Source organism: Babylonia areolata, chromosome 13, assembly GCF_041734735.1.
Source record: "Babylonia areolata isolate BAREFJ2019XMU chromosome 13, ASM4173473v1, whole genome shotgun sequence".
In the NCBI taxonomy this organism is placed as follows: Eukaryota; Metazoa; Mollusca; class Gastropoda; order Neogastropoda; family Buccinidae; genus Babylonia; species Babylonia areolata.
Genome location: NC_134888.1, coordinates 39,402,917 through 39,421,922, shown reverse-complemented (window position 1 = coordinate 39,421,922; position 19,006 = coordinate 39,402,917). Strand labels below are relative to the sequence as shown.

General features: G+C 41.0%; 1 protein-coding gene across 1 annotated transcript in view; it reads right to left on the bottom strand.

Annotated features, from left to right (window-relative positions):
* Window positions 1-23: 23 nt before the first annotated feature.
* The window catches only part of LOC143289268 (U2 snRNP-associated SURP motif-containing protein-like), a 35,505-nt gene continuing 16,522 nt past the window's right edge, over window positions 24-19,006 (bottom strand). The window contains exons 11-24 of the mRNA XM_076598266.1: window positions 18,719-18,823; window positions 15,727-15,793; window positions 14,693-14,874; window positions 13,934-14,096; window positions 13,096-13,175; window positions 12,295-12,382; window positions 11,233-11,352; window positions 10,374-10,572; window positions 9,090-9,197; window positions 8,352-8,445; window positions 7,131-7,254; window positions 6,088-6,198; window positions 4,883-5,013; window positions 24-3,218 (exon numbers count right to left, since the gene is read on the bottom strand). Coding sequence (XP_076454381.1) covers window positions 3,131-3,218; window positions 4,883-5,013; window positions 6,088-6,198; window positions 7,131-7,254; window positions 8,352-8,445; window positions 9,090-9,197; window positions 10,374-10,572; window positions 11,233-11,352; window positions 12,295-12,382; window positions 13,096-13,175; window positions 13,934-14,096; window positions 14,693-14,874; window positions 15,727-15,793; window positions 18,719-18,823 — 1,660 coding nt within the window. The 3' untranslated portion in view covers window positions 24-3,130. The remainder of the gene's footprint in view (window positions 3,219-4,882; window positions 5,014-6,087; window positions 6,199-7,130; window positions 7,255-8,351; window positions 8,446-9,089; window positions 9,198-10,373; window positions 10,573-11,232; window positions 11,353-12,294; window positions 12,383-13,095; window positions 13,176-13,933; window positions 14,097-14,692; window positions 14,875-15,726; window positions 15,794-18,718; window positions 18,824-19,006) is intronic.

Below are 19,006 nucleotides of genomic sequence, written 5' to 3'. Positions count from 1 at the left end.
AAAAAAACTTCAAACATACAACACATAATTTCAATTTTTATTTTTCTCAACATCATGATATATGTCTTGCACATTCTCCTCATTCATACATGATCACCCCCCCTCTCTCTCACACACACACACAGAAACACACACACCCTTCAATAACATTTCCTGATGCATGACTGGCCTGGTCAGTAGACAACAGCACAAATGGACATTTCTGACCCAACACATCCTAACACAATCCTATCAAACGCCATGCATATCCAAGTCAAATCACACAAAATTCACCATACAAGAGAACGATCCATGAAAATAATTCTTTTAACAAAAATGAACTTTCTCCATGAAAATTTGGGTTAAGCTGGAATTGGGGCCACTGTGAAATATGGTGACCAATACCACAAAGAAGCAAGAAATGTGATACCCACTTTAGCAAACACAGCAATTATTCAACAGACAAGGACGCTACAAAACAGATCAATTAGCAAAAGGACATTTTTAATTGCACACCGTTAAAAGTGCGCTAGTGTGTGAACCACTTTCTCCCCTCACCTCCCTACTACCCTCCTCTGTGATATTCTTACACAGAACTAAACAGACCCAAGCCAGATGTGAATCACTAACAACAAATGGAAATAAACCAGGTGTTCATGCAATGGCAAGCCAACAGTGTTGTTTCCAACTCTTCACTCTAGTTTCAATGGAATCATCTGCCATGAACTTTCTTCTTCCTTCACTATCCCCACCCCTCCCCCACCTTCCTCCCAAAGTTGTGAGACTCAGCAGTGAAGCAAGCAGTAAAATAACAACAGGACTGCAATCCTGCAACGATGTGGGGAGAGAACGGTAAACGAAAACAGCAACTTTTCTTTTCTTGCAACATACATATATATTATTTTCTTCCCCATCGCCATAAGGCTTCTGTTCTTTCAGAATAACAGAATTCACAACCCCACCACAGGAAACATCTTTTCACACAACTAGAATTCAACAAAATGTCCTCGTATGCCCAGCTGTGAATACTGCTCCAAAACAAAAAGCAGTAAACAGTATCAGTAGCTTAAGGAAGTGTCACTGCGTTCGGACAAGTCCATGTACACTACACCACATCTGCCAAGCAGATGCCAGATTAGGAGCCAGTTGCATTGCTTGATTCTAATTTTTTGACAGTTACACATGACTAAATGCCTACATTGACCAAACTACGCCATTGGTCAGTTCCATACTACACACAGTAGCGGGTACGACCATACTAAGCTCTTCCGTCTGAGCAATGCAACTGACTCCAGCAGCATAACCCAACGCACTTAGCCAGGCCTTGAGAAAAACAAAAGAAGAAAAAAAAAAAGAAGTAAATGAATATTTAAATAAAAAAATAAACAAAAAAATGATAAAAACCACCACCACCCCGAAAAAAAACTATTTCACTCTGGATTCAAACAATATTTCTTTTTGTTAACAGATTAAAGACAGGAATGGTCTAACTCATAATGACCACCCTGACAAGTGGTCTTTTAGGCTGGAAAATAAAGGTAAACAAAATTCCCTTTTCCATCAGATATATTATTCGTTTCTGGAATACACCCAAAGAGATCAACACAATAAAAAAGAAATGACACAAAACGAGCATAACATGAACCAGTCTTGGTTTTTTAATACACACTACTGTCTATGCAGAGTGCTTCAAATGACTGTGGGGCAAATCTTGTGCTAGGTAGCCTTTGCAAAGCTGATATTTCCTTACTGCTAACTCCACACTGACATGATCACTACAAACAACAGTGTGCACCTTCAAGCCTACTGTCCCTGAGCACACTGGTAACTCACACTTTTTCCATGCACAGAACCTTCTGGAAAGATGTAGTAACCTTCTGATTTATCACGCTAGTATGGCTATTTTTTTGTAGGTTTGTTTGGGGTCATTTTTCTGGCAACATTCGAATGAGATGATACATCAGTGTTGTCTGCAGCACACCCCTAGCACTCATTACATAACTGCCCTAAAAAGTAAAGATTTGTCCTCAGCAAAACTCGGAAAGAATTCCATGTACATAAAATTCAAACACACACATGCATGCAGAGAGATGAAAGAAGAAGAAAAAAAAAGGAGGCACTGGATCATGGCAACATGCTCTCCCCAAGGAAAGCAGCCCAAATTTCACATAAATTACAATGCTGACTGCTACTTCAGTCAATTTCAGTGATGTAATTCTAATCAGCGCTGTTGTTCATAGCTCAAACTGGGTTACAGCTCAGTGGCAGAATGCTTGCTTCTACTGAAGTCAATATCAGAGATGCCATTCTTATCCTCACTGTTATTTACAGCTAAAACTGGGATATTGCTCAGTGGCAGAATGCTCAGTTCCACAGTCAATTTCAGAGATTTAATTCTGATCAAAACGGTTTAATTCTTCTCATTGCTGTTGTATACAGCTAAAATTGGGATGTAGCTCAGTCGTAGAGCGCTCGCAAAGCACAGGGACTGATAATGTCACAGCATTTCCTTAGAAGGTCCACTCCTGAAGAGGGATGTAGTGCCTGAATAGCTCTCTCTCTCTCAACCTGCTATTTCAACTATCCATAATAACCCAGGTAATAATCATCAATAAAATCCTGTCTTCCAGGTTAACCTTGTTCAATTTTGTTGAGAATGTTAAATAACCCATGATGGGCTGACTTAATGCTGAACCTGGAATTACGGTTAAATGCTGTTCTTGGAATCAGGCTAAATGCTGTTCTTGGAATTATGGCTAAATGCTGTTATTGGAATTGTACGAATTCACAACACAAGCTCTAAAACTGGTATTAAAAAAAAAAAAAAAATCATCAGTTCATTATGTTCCATGAATTAAGCAGTAACCCAAATTTTCACAAAGGGATACAATGGATGAAATGGGTAAACACAACAGGAACAAAAACATTCTGACCCACCTCTCACTAAATTACTAAAACATTGTGGGACAAGGCCAACATTCCTGTTATTAAAAACTGACAAAGAACTGAGAAGCAGGCTGAAAAAAAAAAAAAAGGATGAGTGGATGGATGATGATGATGATAATGATGAAGAAAAAATTTCAATCAATCATCATAGCATTCAGTCCTTCATTCACGACATCTGGACCATAAGGAAAGCAAACACAGTCTTTCAATCCCTGTGCTTTCTGTGGCGTTTGCGGCTGTGTGGCGATCTTCCTCGTGGTGAACGTGACCGTGATCTCTTGGATCGCTTGGGGCTGAAACACGGAGATCACATCTTCATCTTTAACTCTGCTTTCTCTTTTTTGTACTTTCTTACATCATAATGTGAACACACAACAGTATACATGCTGTTCTGTTTTACATTCATGCCTTTACACCATTTTCATGTGACAACAGTTCACTGAGAGAACCTCCAAAAACTAATGGCAGGCTGAGATAACTTACAACAAAGAACGGCCAATGGAATGGGCTAAATGTTTCTGACTTGTGTGATGGTGGAAGAAACTCTTGCTACTCTTTGCACATCCATTCAGCTACAATTTTCAGGGGATGGGTGGTGGGGGAGCAGGGAGTAACATACTTGTCAAGGCAGTCTGGTGTGGGAGTAAGAATCTTTATTTTGTTGACATATGGAAAAAAAAACCCCAAAACAACAAAACCACCTTCATTGGCAGCTTCAGCTGAATTGTGATTTCTCTCCCACAGAGTTTGGGAAACGGACATGACTGCAAGTGTTGTGTTTTGACCATGTACTTTGGGACATGGTGGTTCACAACTACTGCTGACATCTGAGGCCTCAGAGCTCCTCTTCCATGGGGTGATCACACAGCTTCCACAACACCCAGGGCACAAGTATCCACACTAACAATGGAGCTCCTCTTCCATGGGGTGATCACACAGCTTCCACAACACCCAGGGCACAAGTATCCACACTAACAATGGAGCTCCTCTTCCATGGGGTGATCACACAGCTTCCACAACACCCAGGGCACAAGTATCCACACTAACAATGGAGCCTTCCATGGGGTGGTCACACAGCTTCTACAACACCCAGGGCACAAGTATCCACACTAACAATGGAGCTCCTCTTCCATGGGGTGATCACACAGCTTCCACAACACCCAGGGCACAAGTATCCACACTAACAATGGAGCTTCTCTTCCATGGGGTGATCACACAGCTTCCACAACACCCAAGACACAAGTATCCACACTAACAATGGAGCTCCTCTTCCATGGGGTGATCACACAGCTTCCACAACACCCAAGACACAAGTATCCACACTAACAATGGAGCTCCTCTTCCATGGGGTGGTCACACAGCTTCTACAACACCCAGGGCACAAGTATTCACACTAACAATGGAGCTCCTCTTCCATGGGGTGGTCACACAGCTTCTACAACACCCAAGGCACAAGTATCCACACTAACAATGGAGCTCCTCTTCCATGGGGTGATCACACAGCTTCCACAACACCCAGGGCACAAGTATCCACACTAACAATGGAGCAGTGGCCTAGTGGTAACACACCCAGCTAGGTCCTTGAGTGGTGGTCTGGGTGCTAGTCATTTGGATGGGATGATAAACTGAATTCCTGTGTGCAGCATGCACTTTGTGCTGGTAAAAGAACCCATGGCTACAAAAGGGTTGTCCCTGAAAAAATTCTAAAGAAAAATCTGTTGATCATAAAAAAAAAAACCCTGCAGAAAAAAAACCCAGAAAAAAACCTGTGGTGCTGTACTGAGGTGACAGCCTCTCTCCAGAGAGAACAGCCTGAGTGTTACACTGAGCAATCTGTTGTGACAAAAGACATTTTGACACCATACAATATACACTTGCTCCAACAGAATAACACATTTACTCTATCCAGTCACACATAACATAATGCAGCTTTTTCAAAATACACGACATAACTCACCTCTTGTTTTTCTTCGCTCGTTTTGGAGACACGGATCTGTTGCGTGGTGTAGCTGGCGACCTTGACCTCTGGTGTTTGCGACTTTCCCTCACACTGCTGCCAGGTGAGTCAACACCTTCGTTGTTCTTCTCCTGTTGATGTGGCCAAAAAAACAAACATCAACAGTCACACACACACACACATAACACTGTCAATACTTCATTACAACCATCGCGACATATGTTTCAATGGCACACCCACAGCAACACCCTTATTTCAAGAGAGACCTTGAGTAAAGGTCCACAATCCTTGTAACTGGGAATATCAACAGTTACAGTGCAATAAAGATCAAGAAAAAAGCAACATAAAACAAGAAAGGCAAAGCCTTCAAGGCTAATGTGTAGTACCTACATAATGAAACAGGAACTATGGAACAGAAAATAAAAAATACTCTAAAGAATATCATGATGCAACAGGACAGTTTTAATTGCACACTGTTTGACTGAGTGATCTTCAACACCAACATTTGAAAGTGCTTGTTTTGACAGAGACCAATCACAGAACGCAGTTTTAATAACTGATGAAAATGGGAAGTAAAACCAAGCTCAATAACACTTCACCATCTTTTCCTTGTGCCATGCTGTGACCTTGAACTCTTGACCCCAGCCACACAAAGAAGCTTTCAGTCACTCCAGTCCTATCATGCCTACCTTGTTGATAACCTATCAGTCACTCCAGTCCCATCCTGCCTACCTTGTTGATAACCTATCAGTCACTCCAGTCCCATCATGCCTACCTTGTTGAGAACCTTTCAGTCACTCCAGTCCCATCCTGCCTACCTTGTTGAGAACCTTTCAGTCACTCCAGTCCCATCATGCCTACCTTGTTGAGAAGCTATCAGTCACTCCAGTCCCATCATGCCTACCTTGTTGAGAAGCTATCAGTCACTCCAGTCCCATCCTGCCTACCTTGTTGAGAAGCTATCAGTCACTCCAGTCCCATCATGCCTACCTTGTTGAGAAGCTTTCAGTCACTCCAGTCCCATCCTGCCTACCTTGTTGATAACCTATCAGTCACTCCAGTCCCATCATGCCTACCTTGTTGAGAAGCTTTCAGTCACTCCAGTCCCATCATGCCTACCTTGTTGAGAAGCTATCAGTCACTCCATTCCCATCATGCCTACCTTGTTGAGAAGCTGTCAGTCACTCCAGTCCCATCATGCCTACCTTGTTGAGAAGCTTTTTACGGTAATGGGCCACCTGCTCCGCAATGGACATCTGACTTTTCCGGGATCGTCGCCCTGTCTCAATGTCGTCTTGGTATTTGACCACCTTCATCTGTAAAACATTAGTTTACGGCTTTTGAGCTGACAGCTTTTATCTATACTGCTAGCTGGAAATTTCTTTTACTGTTTCAACTGTCACACACAGATTCAATTAGTGAGGAAAAAGATAATATACAATATTATTATATCACTTATATTTCCATCCTTATTTTGTTTTTCTGAGATGAAATAAAGTCATTCTCATTCTGATGGTATTTTCCAGTCTATGAAAATCACTTCAACAAGCACTGCAGGAACCAAACTGCTTTATGTTCAAAGCATGTCTTGTGTTGTTAGACTATAATATCAATGTTTGAAAATAATTAAAGTAACATGATGATTACAATTATTAACAAACAAACAAAAAAAACATGCTGCTATTTGTGAACATGTGCTGCAGGGTGAGACAACTGAAAGGTAAACAGCTGAATTCCATGCTCCACTCCCAAGCTAAAGAGTAAGATAAAATACTTTCTCTCCTCTTACAAATGAATCTTTTTCCTTTGTAAAGATAATTAATGTGAAAAACCTGTTTGGAATTTTAACCTTCATCATTCGTTTGTAAAGATTAATGTGAAAAGCCTGTTAGGGATTAAAACCTTCGTGAAATTCAAAATTTATAAAAATCAGAAGCTCTGACGAACCAGAAGTGGGTGTGAATCAGGTGGAGTGGTATTGTATTACGTTTGTTCAGCAGCATCAATTACACTACACGCACTACAAAAAACACCCTTTGAAATCACAATTCAACATTTCACCAATGTCCACCAATGAAGGAGTTAAAGCAAGTCAGACAGACTCTGTGTAAGAGTTTCTTGCTGCTCTGTTCACCCAGAACTGTGATGTTTTGTTACTTGTACCAAACCAAAATACTGATCAAACCAACTCCGAAGGGAAGCAGTCTTGCAGGGGTGAACAGTCAGTCCCACACAGTGGTGATCTCACCTCTATTTCTCTGAGTTTGGCACGTCTCTCCTCCGTCATTTCTTGTCGTTGGGATGTGCCTCCATCCTCACTCTCGCTGGACTCACTGGCTGCCGGGGCTGCAGGTGCCGCTTCTTCCATAGGTCTGCAGGCCACACGGAATATCATATCAATGATGTGGCTGTCAGCACTCACACCACTGTGAAGTGGTGGCCTAGTGGTAATGTGTCCACGTAAGAAGCGAGAGACTGACTGCACAGGTTCGAATCCCACACTCACCAGTACTTTCTCCCCCCTTCCACAAGACCTTCTGGGCTTCAGTGGTGGTCTGGATGCTTGTTATTCAGATGAGATAATAAACCAAGGTCCCACGAACAGTGTTAACTTAGTGCAGGTAAAAGAACCCATTGCAACAATAGGGTTGTCCCTGGCTAAATTTTATAGAAAAATCCACTTTGACAGGAAAACAAATAGACTAGCATGCAGGGGAAAAAAACTGGCACTCTCCGTGTAGCAACACGATCTCCCAGGGGAGAGCAGACAGAATTTCACACACAGAAATCTGTTGTGATAAAAGATTCATTAAATACAATACATATTACCTAGAATTTCTATGACAACTTGCAGAAACCTGTTGGGAAAAAAACAGTAAAAAGTGGTCATTCAAGTCGTAAATCATTATCCACAACAATCAGCCAGAAATTGGAAAAATGGTCTAAATATATACCACTCAAGATCAAATGTGAATTTTCAGCCTTCCCAAGTATATTTTCCTTCTTTTGATGATGTCATCAGTGATGTCACAATGGACGTCCCACTGCAGTCAAGAGGTTAAAAGGAAGGGTTATGGACATGCTCACGGTCCAGAAGAGCCAGTCCATGTACCAAACCATGATATAAGAAGCCAGCACCACCAGCACAAAGTGTTCATTGGAATGCGGCCAGCAGTCAAAGGGCTAAAAATCCAGAAGCAGCGATAGCATTTCTCTCATCAACAGTGACAGCAAAAGTACAGTTTGGGCCATGGAACAGGGATAAACAAGGCAGATTTTGGTGGCGGTAATTAAGGCAGAATTTGGTGGCAAGCCTTATCTGGATCCAGATCAATGAATTTGAACTGGTTATTTTTCAAGGGAAAATGAGCAAATTAGGCCACACTTCAGTGCCAGCGAAGGTATCCACTCCATGGACTGGACTGTCCAGTTCTACTGAATGGTTCTGCTACAAACATCATCTACTTACGCTCCGTCGATGTCCTCATCAACACCCTGAACTCCATTGTCCTTTTCTCCATCACTCTCCTGTTCCAATGTGTCCCACTTGGAGGTAGTCATAGCTGCAACAAACCGTGCACTATCAGTTGTCACTGTAACAATCAGTGTACAATCAGTCACCACTGCAACAAACAGTGCACTATCAGTTGTCACTGTAACAATCAGTGTACAATCAGTCACCACTGCAACAAACAGTGCACTATCAGTTGTCACTGTAACAATCAGTGCACAATCATCACTACAACAAACAGTGCACAATCATCACAACAAACAGTGCACAATCATCACTACAACAAACAGTGCACAATCATCACTACAACAAACAGTGCACAATCAGTCATCACTGCAACAAACAGTGCACAATCATCACTGCAACAAACAGTGCACAATCATCACTACAACAAACAGTGCACAATCAGTCGTCACTACAACAAACAGTGCACAATCATCACTGCAACAAACAGTGCACAATCATTACTGCAACAAACAGTGCACAATCATCACTACAACAAACAGTGCACAATCAGTCATCACTGGAACAGGAGGTGATGGCGTATCTTTGTGCAGAGGAGGGTGGGGGTGCGGGTGGGTGGGGGTGGGGGGTACAGCAGGCACAGAATCAGCACAAATGTTTTCCTTTATAAACAAGCATGTCTCCACCATGAGAAATCCACAGTCTACACAGCAATGGTGGGGCTCCACTTACCTTGGGCTTCCAGTTCTGCCTCGTCCACGGTCTCCCACTTGGAGCGAGTGAAGGTGGGTAAGGGGACAGGGACAGGCTTTGGCTCTTCTGGCTTGGCTTCTTGGTTCACTGCCACACCCCACCACACAAAGCTCACATGTAGCACTTCCTACATTTCCAAAACACCCACCACCCATTGCTAGAAAACTCACTTGGCCACTCCTTTTTTTTTTGCTTCATATCCCTTTGCAATTTAAAAAACAACAACCAAATATATATATTTTTCTGCTTCCCATACCTTCTCTACCTTTATTAAACATACATACATATATATATATATATATATTTTTTTTTTTTCTAAGTTATTAAGGTTTATTTGCTCATTATCATTCTAAATTATTTTTCTCATAGATTTTTTATAAAAAGATGTCATAGAAAAATCTAATGATAAAACCCACGAACAAACTGTTACTGATCAATTAGGCAAAAGACCTGAAATTACCCCCTATATGACGAGGAAAAATTATAATTTGTACATTTTAAAACCTAATACAAAACTCAACAATAGACGACATGGGGCAAAAAACAACAACAAAAAACCCCACTAAAGTATAATCAAACCAACCATCATCAAAAGACCATGAAAACATCCATAAAACAATGTTTGAAACCTAAAGACAAGAAATGGGGATGTCATCAGCAGGAAGGAGAAACAAGAAAACACCTGTGAACATACAGCAATGAAATTCTTCTCAGTTTCACAGCAGTATATCATTAAATGGCGGGTTCTGTTTTTCCATCTCTGAAAGGTTCACAGGTTATTCTGAAATATCTGCACTGTACTTTTTCCAGCAACAGGATCAAGGCACTGGTGTGTCAGCATGTATGTTTGACCAGGAAGAATGAGAACATCTCCACCACTATAACCCATCAGGTGCAGCCAAGATGCAAACCACAGACCTCAAAGACCCTTAAGATGCAACTCCAGAGCACTAACCACTCAGCCCATCAGCATGATGTTTATCTGTAAGCAGCAATGTGCTGCAAACACAAAGACAACAGCACAAACTGCTGACCATCTGTGAAATCTGAAACCATCTGTCGTTTCATAGCAGAAGTCCATTTATTGTAGCTGCCGCAAAGAATTCTGAGGTAGATAGATCAACCATTCCCTAAGAATTTTTTTTTTTCATTTTCATTTGATCAAAATAGGGATGCTGTGATGTAGCGTACATGGATCAGTCTGAACCCTTAGACACCTTGAAACTAAAGACTGAAACTCCCTTTCCAACCCACCAAACTTACACGGCATGCCATCAAGGTCTTCACCCAAATCCTCGCCATCCAGATCTTCTGCTGGGGGTGGCTTGACCTCCACTGGTGGTGGTGGTGGTGGTGGTGGTGGTGGTGCTTCCAGAGGGGCCCCATCCAGATCCTCTATTGGGGTACCATCCAAAAAGGCTGCCTCTGGTGACTTTGCCTGCTCTTCCTCTGGACTCTCCGCCTGTTCAATGTGAAGGAATGATCAAGTAAGAATCTGAGCGGTCGGTTCGTTTATTTGTTCAGCAACCGATCTTATCAGGTGTATGACATTCTGCGCATAATATCCCAGAACGCAGCCAAATTCGAATCAGGGTGGTCAGTTCGTTATTCATTCTGCAAGTGATTGTATGAGGTCTGTTACAGTAAGTGCACAATATCCATGAGTGCAGTTTTATGAATAATCATATGGCTAGAACACATCCATGCAAGCATACACACACATTCACGCACACACACACACTGTACTGTGTACACAATGAGGCATATTCAGGCACATGTGTTTCAACAACATTTAGTTGACACAATCATGAACTGTTATTGTATTGTTTGCTCCATAATGTTAATGTCTGCGTAAAGCAAACTTGATCTCCATTCATTACACATTAAGATGTTCCAAACATGTAATAATAATTTTTTCTTTTTAAATGTTACACCATCTTTTCATTTAAATTGCAATATACTTCCGTTTACTATCAAAGGTGACATCCACAAACCAAAAAAAAACAAAACAAAACAAAAAAAACCTATGGAGGAAAATACCCCCAAAACTAGAAGTGAGGAAAGGTAAACTTATTTGAACAATGTGCAACATGCAGAACACAAACACGGGTCAAACGCTAACCTCCTTGGCTGCCTGTTTGGACGGGACCAGACCCAGGAATATGTTCTGCAAATTGATCAGGAAGTCAAGTGGGTAGATCGCCCAATCCTCCCAAGCTCGAAAACACGCCATCACTCTTTGCTGCACACACAAGTTATCCTGTGTACAATGAACTGCAGGAGAGAGGGAGGGACGGGGGGGAGGGGGGAGGATGGAGGGAGGGGGGGAGGGGGATAAAGGGGGAAGACCGAGAAAGATTGAGAGGAGAGGGATACATCAACAGTTCTTCAAATGCTCTCGGTTTGGCTAAATAAACCTTCTGTGTCAAATTATAGCAAGCTGCAGCATCCAGCCAATATTTGTGGCCAGTGCAGGCCATGTTCCTCCTCAGCCAACAACAGGCATTCCCACCTTGTGAGTTTTGAACACATCTGTCTTTCTTCATGTTATGGCCAGGCTGCAGGCTAAAAAGCACAATGGGTTTGGCTGTCTCACTTGCCCATTTCTCACAATGGGTTTGGCTGTTACCTGCCCATTTCTCACAATGGGTTTGGCTGTTACCTGCCCATTTCTCACAATGAGTTTGGCTGTTACCTGCCCATTTCTCACAATGGGTTTGGTTGTTACCTACCCATTTCTCACAATGGGTTTGGCTGTTACCTGCCCATTTACCTACCCATTTCTCACAATGGGTTTGGCTGTTACCTGCCCATTTCTCACAATGGGTGTGCTGTCTTGCCAGGCTATTTGACACAAAAGGGTTTTGCTGTCTTACCAGCCTATTTGACACAATGGGTTTGGCTGTCTTGCCAGCCTATTTCCTTTTTTTTTTTTTTTTGTCTACTATTGTTTTTTGTGGCTCATCCTTTTCTTCTACAGCATCTGTAGTTTGTACATTTAAAGCATGTAATGATTTCCTGTTTCAAATAAGGAGATAAAAGCTTGTCATGCTATTACTCATTTTTGTCTCACCACAAACAACTCTAGTTGAAACGCCACATTTGTTCCAACACACATACACACAAATTACCAAACCATTTCTTGGTCGGCTTCAAATCAATCACAGCAAGGCCCCTTGCTTACCTTGAACTGTTCCGCTTTCAGTCGCCCTTCTATCCCATTGTATGTCTCGTTGACGTCTTTGAAGATGTCTTTCAGCTTCATCTGAAAGCTAGAGAGGGAAACAAACAGTCTTGATCCAGAGGAGTGCATACCTTTGACACAAATGCTAAATTAACCAGTGCTCAAACAGTGCCTCAATACAGACCCAAACGATTGCAGAAAAAAACAAAAATCAGCTGGTGCTTCAAGCATGCTGCCCACACACACATTTCAAGTTCTAAGCAAATATGAATAAAGGTTTGTAAAAAAGAATCCACAAAATAAGTGAGAATAAGCTAATACATTAACTGTACCTGTTCAATCATTCTCAGTAAAAGCAATTTCAGGAACAGGACACAGACATGCTGACACAACAGCCAGCAAGTGAGGCTCAGTACTCCCCCTTCAACCCTACCCAGGTTACAAACAAAAGATGCAGAACGAATTAATGAAAAAATATTTATTTCTGTGGTCTTTTATGACCTGCTATAAAAGCCACTACAGTCTGGGATTCTCTTTGACTCCACGCCTGTGCTCAATCTGTGTGTCAAGTTCCTCTGTGTTTCAGGTTCATGGGGGATGTCGCTGGAGGAACATGATAGTGGTCTCTTTAAAAAACACACTGCTCATTGTTTAGCTCCATGATATAACGATCAAAGTTATCAGTATAGGGCTTTAAAGGCAGTGTCCTTGGTGTTTGAAATCAGAAGAGGCACCACTAAATGCTAACTTTCTTGTAAAGGCAAAGTTGCCTGGTTGTCAATGACTGACAGATGGACTTACCATTTTCTGAAGAAAGAAGCGTTTGGAACTTTGGCACTGCTGTTGTAGAGAATGTCAGACACCAAATACAATCTGGCAATCTGCAAACACGTCAGGATGCTCATGAACTTTTAATACCATCAACAGTTAATAATCAGAATAGTGAATAATTGATTACATCCTCGAGTGATTTTTAATGATCACAGTCAATGTCAGAATCTTTTTTTTTTTTTTTCAACAACATGTAGATGGAAATATTTTTTAATAAAGTGTTAATATCAGTTGAAATCTTTCAAGTCAAAATCAGTATCAAAGACAATAAGCTCAACAAATAGCTGCTCACAAATAAGCAAAAACATGTATCGAAACTTTACAAGAAGGCATATATCTTGCTTTGTAAACATAGTAGTAGCAGTGTTCTGGTTTCGAATCAACTGTTTCGTTCTTCTGCACATGTCCCTATGCATAAATTGTCCAAACTCCTTGTAGGAGTTGTAGCTCAATCCTCTTCAATGGCTCACACTCTTACAGATTTTTCTTTTTTTTTTAATAAATATCAATATCCACTATGTCATGAGGCATCTTTACTTCATCACTCGCAGATTCAGATTTTCTGCCAACATTGTTTCAATATAATCACTTCAACAACTTTTTATCAAGATGCCACTTTTATCTTCAGTATCTATAATTTTGTTGTCGTTGAAATGGTGATTTTTGGGAATGAACTTCTAAATTCAAGGCAGTCTTCACAAATCTGAGTGGGCCTGGCTACGTTGGGGTCACCGACCTTCTTCTCCTTCCTCACTGCTACAATGTCTACTGTCTACAAGTTGATGTGAACAAGCGTTTCGCCACATACCTTCTTGGGCAGAGGTGTCTGCAGTATGGAGAGAGCTTCACTGATGCACTCCACTATCTCCTCTGCTGCCTCTGCATGGTCCAGACACCAGATCATGACCTCCCCGACCTTTGTCCTCTCGGGGGTCAGGCTGCGCAACATATCTTCCAGACGATCCCGCTGACTAGTGATCATAAAGATGATTGGCGATTTAAATCATTGAAAAAACAGTGTGCATATATTACCACAAAGGTTGAGGTAAACACAGACACATGATGTACGCACACACAAACACACATCACAGATACATTTATACCGTTCTCAGCACCAAACTTTTATCTTTCAATCTTTCAAAGACCACAATCTAAGAGCAAGTCTCATCCATTCGAGCTATTCAATAAATGGCAGGAGATTAGTGTCCTTTCAAAAAAAAATTCACACAATCATAGATAAAAAGCTGAGCAACAAAGACGGGAAAACCAAAAAACAAAAGAATTATGAAAGAATGCTACTAAAAACTAAACAAAAAGGCCCACAACTAAGTTTACAATCAAACACAATATATAAATATGAGTCACAAAGGTAATGAAATCTACAACTTTCTTTGAAAACAAACAAAAAGAAAAAAAGTTGGTAACTGAACAGAATATAACATGGTGAACCACAAGGGCAGGAAGACCTAACAGACTATGTTCAAATTTTGATGTTTAAAAAAACAACCAGTCTTTTAATGCACTGGCACACCATGCAAAAGGACGCAAGACTACAAACTGCACCTACCTGTCAGTCAGCGACCCCTTCTTGCCCCCGAAGAGGGGCAGGTTATGGTCAAACTCCACCTCCTTGTCCACCAGTTCTTCCGGCATACCCTGGGTGTAGGGGTTTATGGGAGGGGGCCTCCACATCGACCCCCCCTTGAACATACGGAACTCTTCTGTCCGCCATTTGTACGGCGAGTCACCCTGCAGCATTCCAGTACAACTGGTCAGTTCACAGGATTACAGTCCTAACTTTGAAAGGAGGGCAGGAGGGGAGGAGGGTAGAGGGGAGGCTGAGGGTGAAAGAAGCACAGGACATTTAACATTTTAATCAGAGTTGTGGGGAATGAAGGGGGGGGGGGGGCAGGAGGGCAGGAGGGTAGAGGGGAGGCTGAGGGTGAAAGAAGCACAGGACATTTAACATGTTAATAAGAGTTGTGGGGAATGAAGAGGGAGGGCAGGAGGGCAGGAGGGTAGAGGGGAGGCTGAGGGTGAAAGAAGCACAGGACATTTAACATGTTAAGAGTTGTGGGGAATGAAGTGGGGGGGGGGGGGGGGGGGACAGGAGGGAAGGAGGGTAGAGAGGAGGCTGAGGGTGAAAGAAGCACAGGACATTTAACATTTTAATCAGAGTTGTGGGGAATGAAGTGGGGGGGGGGAACAGGAGGGGAGGAGGGTAGAGGGGAGGCTGAGGGTGAAAGAAGCATAGGACATTTAACATTTTAATCAGAGTTGTGGGGAATGAAGGGGGGGGGACAGGAGGGAAGGAGGGTAGAGAGGAGGCTGAGGGTGAAAGAAGCACAGGACATTTAATATTTTAATCAGAGTTGTGGGGAATGAAGGGGGAGGAGTGGAAGGCCGCCCAATAATCTTCTCCACTTTACACCTTTTTATTTCTGAAATGCAGTTGCTGGAACCAAAGTTACCTGCCTTGTTTATTTTTCTCAACAAGCTGATTCAACATTACCCAAACCTATCTGAAAGACCTGATGAATATGCTGCATCTACCCATTACATTTTTTTCACGAACAATCTCTTCCTGACAGAGAGTCTTACCTGAAGTATGCTGAAGAGCTTCCAACGGTAGTAAAGGTGGTTTGCCGACTGGTTATCAAACAAAAACCTGTTGCAAACAGTGACCAGTGTCAATGGAAACCTGTCATAGTGTGATGCTTTGCACTGAGCAACCCCCATCTTACATCAAAACAACCCCTCCCCACTTCCTGCTCCACACACACACACACACCTCCCATTCTTACTCTAGTCATGGAAGAATGTAATCATGTTCTAAAACATTTCATCTCTATTACTGATAATCAGTTTCCTTTCACAGCCTAGTTCTGTCTTCAGTTGTTATGCAGTTGCATGTGTATGGAAACACACACACATACACACACACCATACACATTCGAATTTTCATCTAAAAAAACAACCACATCTCGCATTAGATATACAAGCAACAGTATTAATGCTTACCTCTTCAATTCCATTATACATATTTGGTTATCTCAGCTACATATGTTAGAAATCAGTAGAACAATAGAATACAGAAAACACTAAGAAACCAACGCAGAAATTACTCTACATGAACCAAATTTAATTGGATTCACAGACTTTTATCAGGAAAAACAAAGTGAACCAAATACTGACCAGACACAATACTGAACATCAAATGAACTCCCTCCACTTTGCAGACCGTTTTCAAAATATAACAAAACAAAACAGAAACTGGACATGTGCACTGCTTCACAAAACAATGCACTAGTGTCCACTACTTACCATATTCAAGTGTGAATACATCCATCAGACACTTTTTCCCCACAAAAAAGGTTTAAAATCAACAATTGACAGAGAAAAGAATTTCTTTATATATTTTGTGTGTGTGTGTGTGTGCGCACATGTGCATTGTTATCAGGTATAAAATGCTGTTGGTCGGAAGGATGGATTCACACCTCTAATAAATGCTGTAGTCCGGCAAATTTTATCCCAAATAGCTGAAAGAGAAGCTACTGTCCTTCAGTTTTAAGTTTATCAACAAACAAGACAGAAGGAAAAAAAGGAAAAAAAAAGCACATGTACATTGTTATGCTCAAACCTGACAGACATGATGGGCATAATAACTTTTAATGTCATGAAGTAAAACTGAAGGCCAGATCTAATACGCCATCTCATGTTCAATCAGATACAAATCTATTGTCTGAACTTTCTAAAGACAGTTCTTTTTTGTTTCAAAATAACTTATGTTTTGGAAGCTATAGGTATGCAGCAAAATTGTATCAAAAAGCAGATGAAGGAATGCTCTTTTCTGTAATATTTAAAACAAAACAAAACAAAACAAAAAAAAAAAACTAATACAGGTTAAACAACAGATACTGATAATCTACTTCAAGCACCCGAGTGCAGTATTTCCCAAAGATATACATGATCTGTATTTATCTGCCATGAGTGCAAGCAAACAATACCAGCTACATAATTATATGTATAGCTCTGCAATGGATTCCCCCCCCCCCCTTTTTTTATAACAAAATTTGTAGTCAATTCCTGTCTTCTTTTCATTATCAATCAATGAAGGAACGTATACATAATCAAGTATGTGCTGTTCCAAACTCCTGTTTAATTCAATCTCCAAACTGACTGTGGCCAACACAATGTAAGACAGCAGCCTGGAACAAGCAGTTTAGAAAGACTATTTGTGACAGAAAATGGCTACCTCAAAGAACCCAGAAAGTAATTACCCAATCATAATTCTTTTTACGAAAGGTCTGGCGCAAGTGCCCTTTTTCTTTTCTGAATTCTGGATGACTTCCACCTCTGTGAACGTCAAATATGAAGGCAGCTGAAGAAATGAAAAGTTTGTTTTATCTTTATTACATTAGAAACGATGGAAGAGGGAAAAGAAAACTGCTTTAATGTGGAAAATTGTGCAAAAATGTGATATATCAAAGCATGAACAAGTGCCTCCTTGTGTCTTATGTGCTGCCTTTCAAAAAAGTATTTTCCATTATTAGTCTTCACTGGGTTTTTTTTTTACTCACTTGTGTAAACAAAGTGAGTCTATGTTTTAACCAGGTGTTCGTTTGTCTGTGTGTGTGTGTGTGTGTGTGTGTGTGTTTGTGTGTGTGTGTGTGTCCGTGGTAAACTTTAACATTGCCATTTTCTCTGCAAAAACTTTGTCAGCTGACACCAAATTTGGCATAAAAATAGGAAAAATTCAGTTCTTTCCAGTCATCTTGTTTAAAACAATATTGCACCTCTGGGATGGGCACAAAAAAATAAAAAAGAAGCCTAATTATATGCAAACTGCATTTACTGTTATATTTATATTTTTTGTATTCTCTAAACTTGGCACTTTGACCTCTTATTCTGACACAACAAGAGGAGTCATTATTATCATTTTTTGTTCAAACAGGAACTTCTTTTGCTAAGCATGGAATTTTTATTTATTTTGCAAACATTTTGGTGCAGATAGTAAAAAAGGGAAATTACTCTGTAATTAATGCTAGGAGACTTAATTTATCACAAGTGAGTCTTGAAGGCCTTGCCTCTCTTGTTTTTTTTTTTTACATTTATCAACTATTGATGAACATACGCGTGAGTGTGAGTGCAAATAATGTGTGTTTCTAACTTCATGTTTTTTCACTAACACTACAGTGATACTAGAAAGGTGAATGTATCTTTGTGTGTGTGTGTGTGTGTATGTGTGTGTCTCTGTGTGTGTCTGTGTGTGCCTGAAAGAGGAAGACAGAATCCATGAGCATGTGAGTACACACACATACGATCATTGTGCTTGCAAATTACTGGATTATATATGCTAGTTAAAAAGTATATGGATATTTAACTTCACTTCTGGTTGTGTGCATGTTCATTTCAAATTCTGATTCTTACTGACTTGTGAAAAAAAAAAGCTAATAATTTCTTTGTCATTAACATCTAAAGTAAAAACAACCAATAACAAAAAAACAACAGAGAAAATGCATTAAGTGGGGAAGAAAAGAAGAGAAAGACAGAAGTAAAACAAATCTGACAGCAAAGCCACGTCCATGCATACCTGAACTGAGGATTGTGCAATTCCCTATTCATAATCATGGCTTCAAACATGGGACCCTCGCGGACGACAAACTCTATCATCCGATGGATCATGTGCAACTGCGCTCTGAAAGAAAACAAACCCATAGTACCCTGCCCTTGGAGGATCTCCCCGGGGCTATCATGTGATGCCTTCACACACACACACACACACACACACAATAAACACTTCAACAGGAAAACGTATGCCCTCAAATGAATGCTTTTTATATGTGCATGCAAGACGACAGGGTGATCAGGTGAAGGAGGA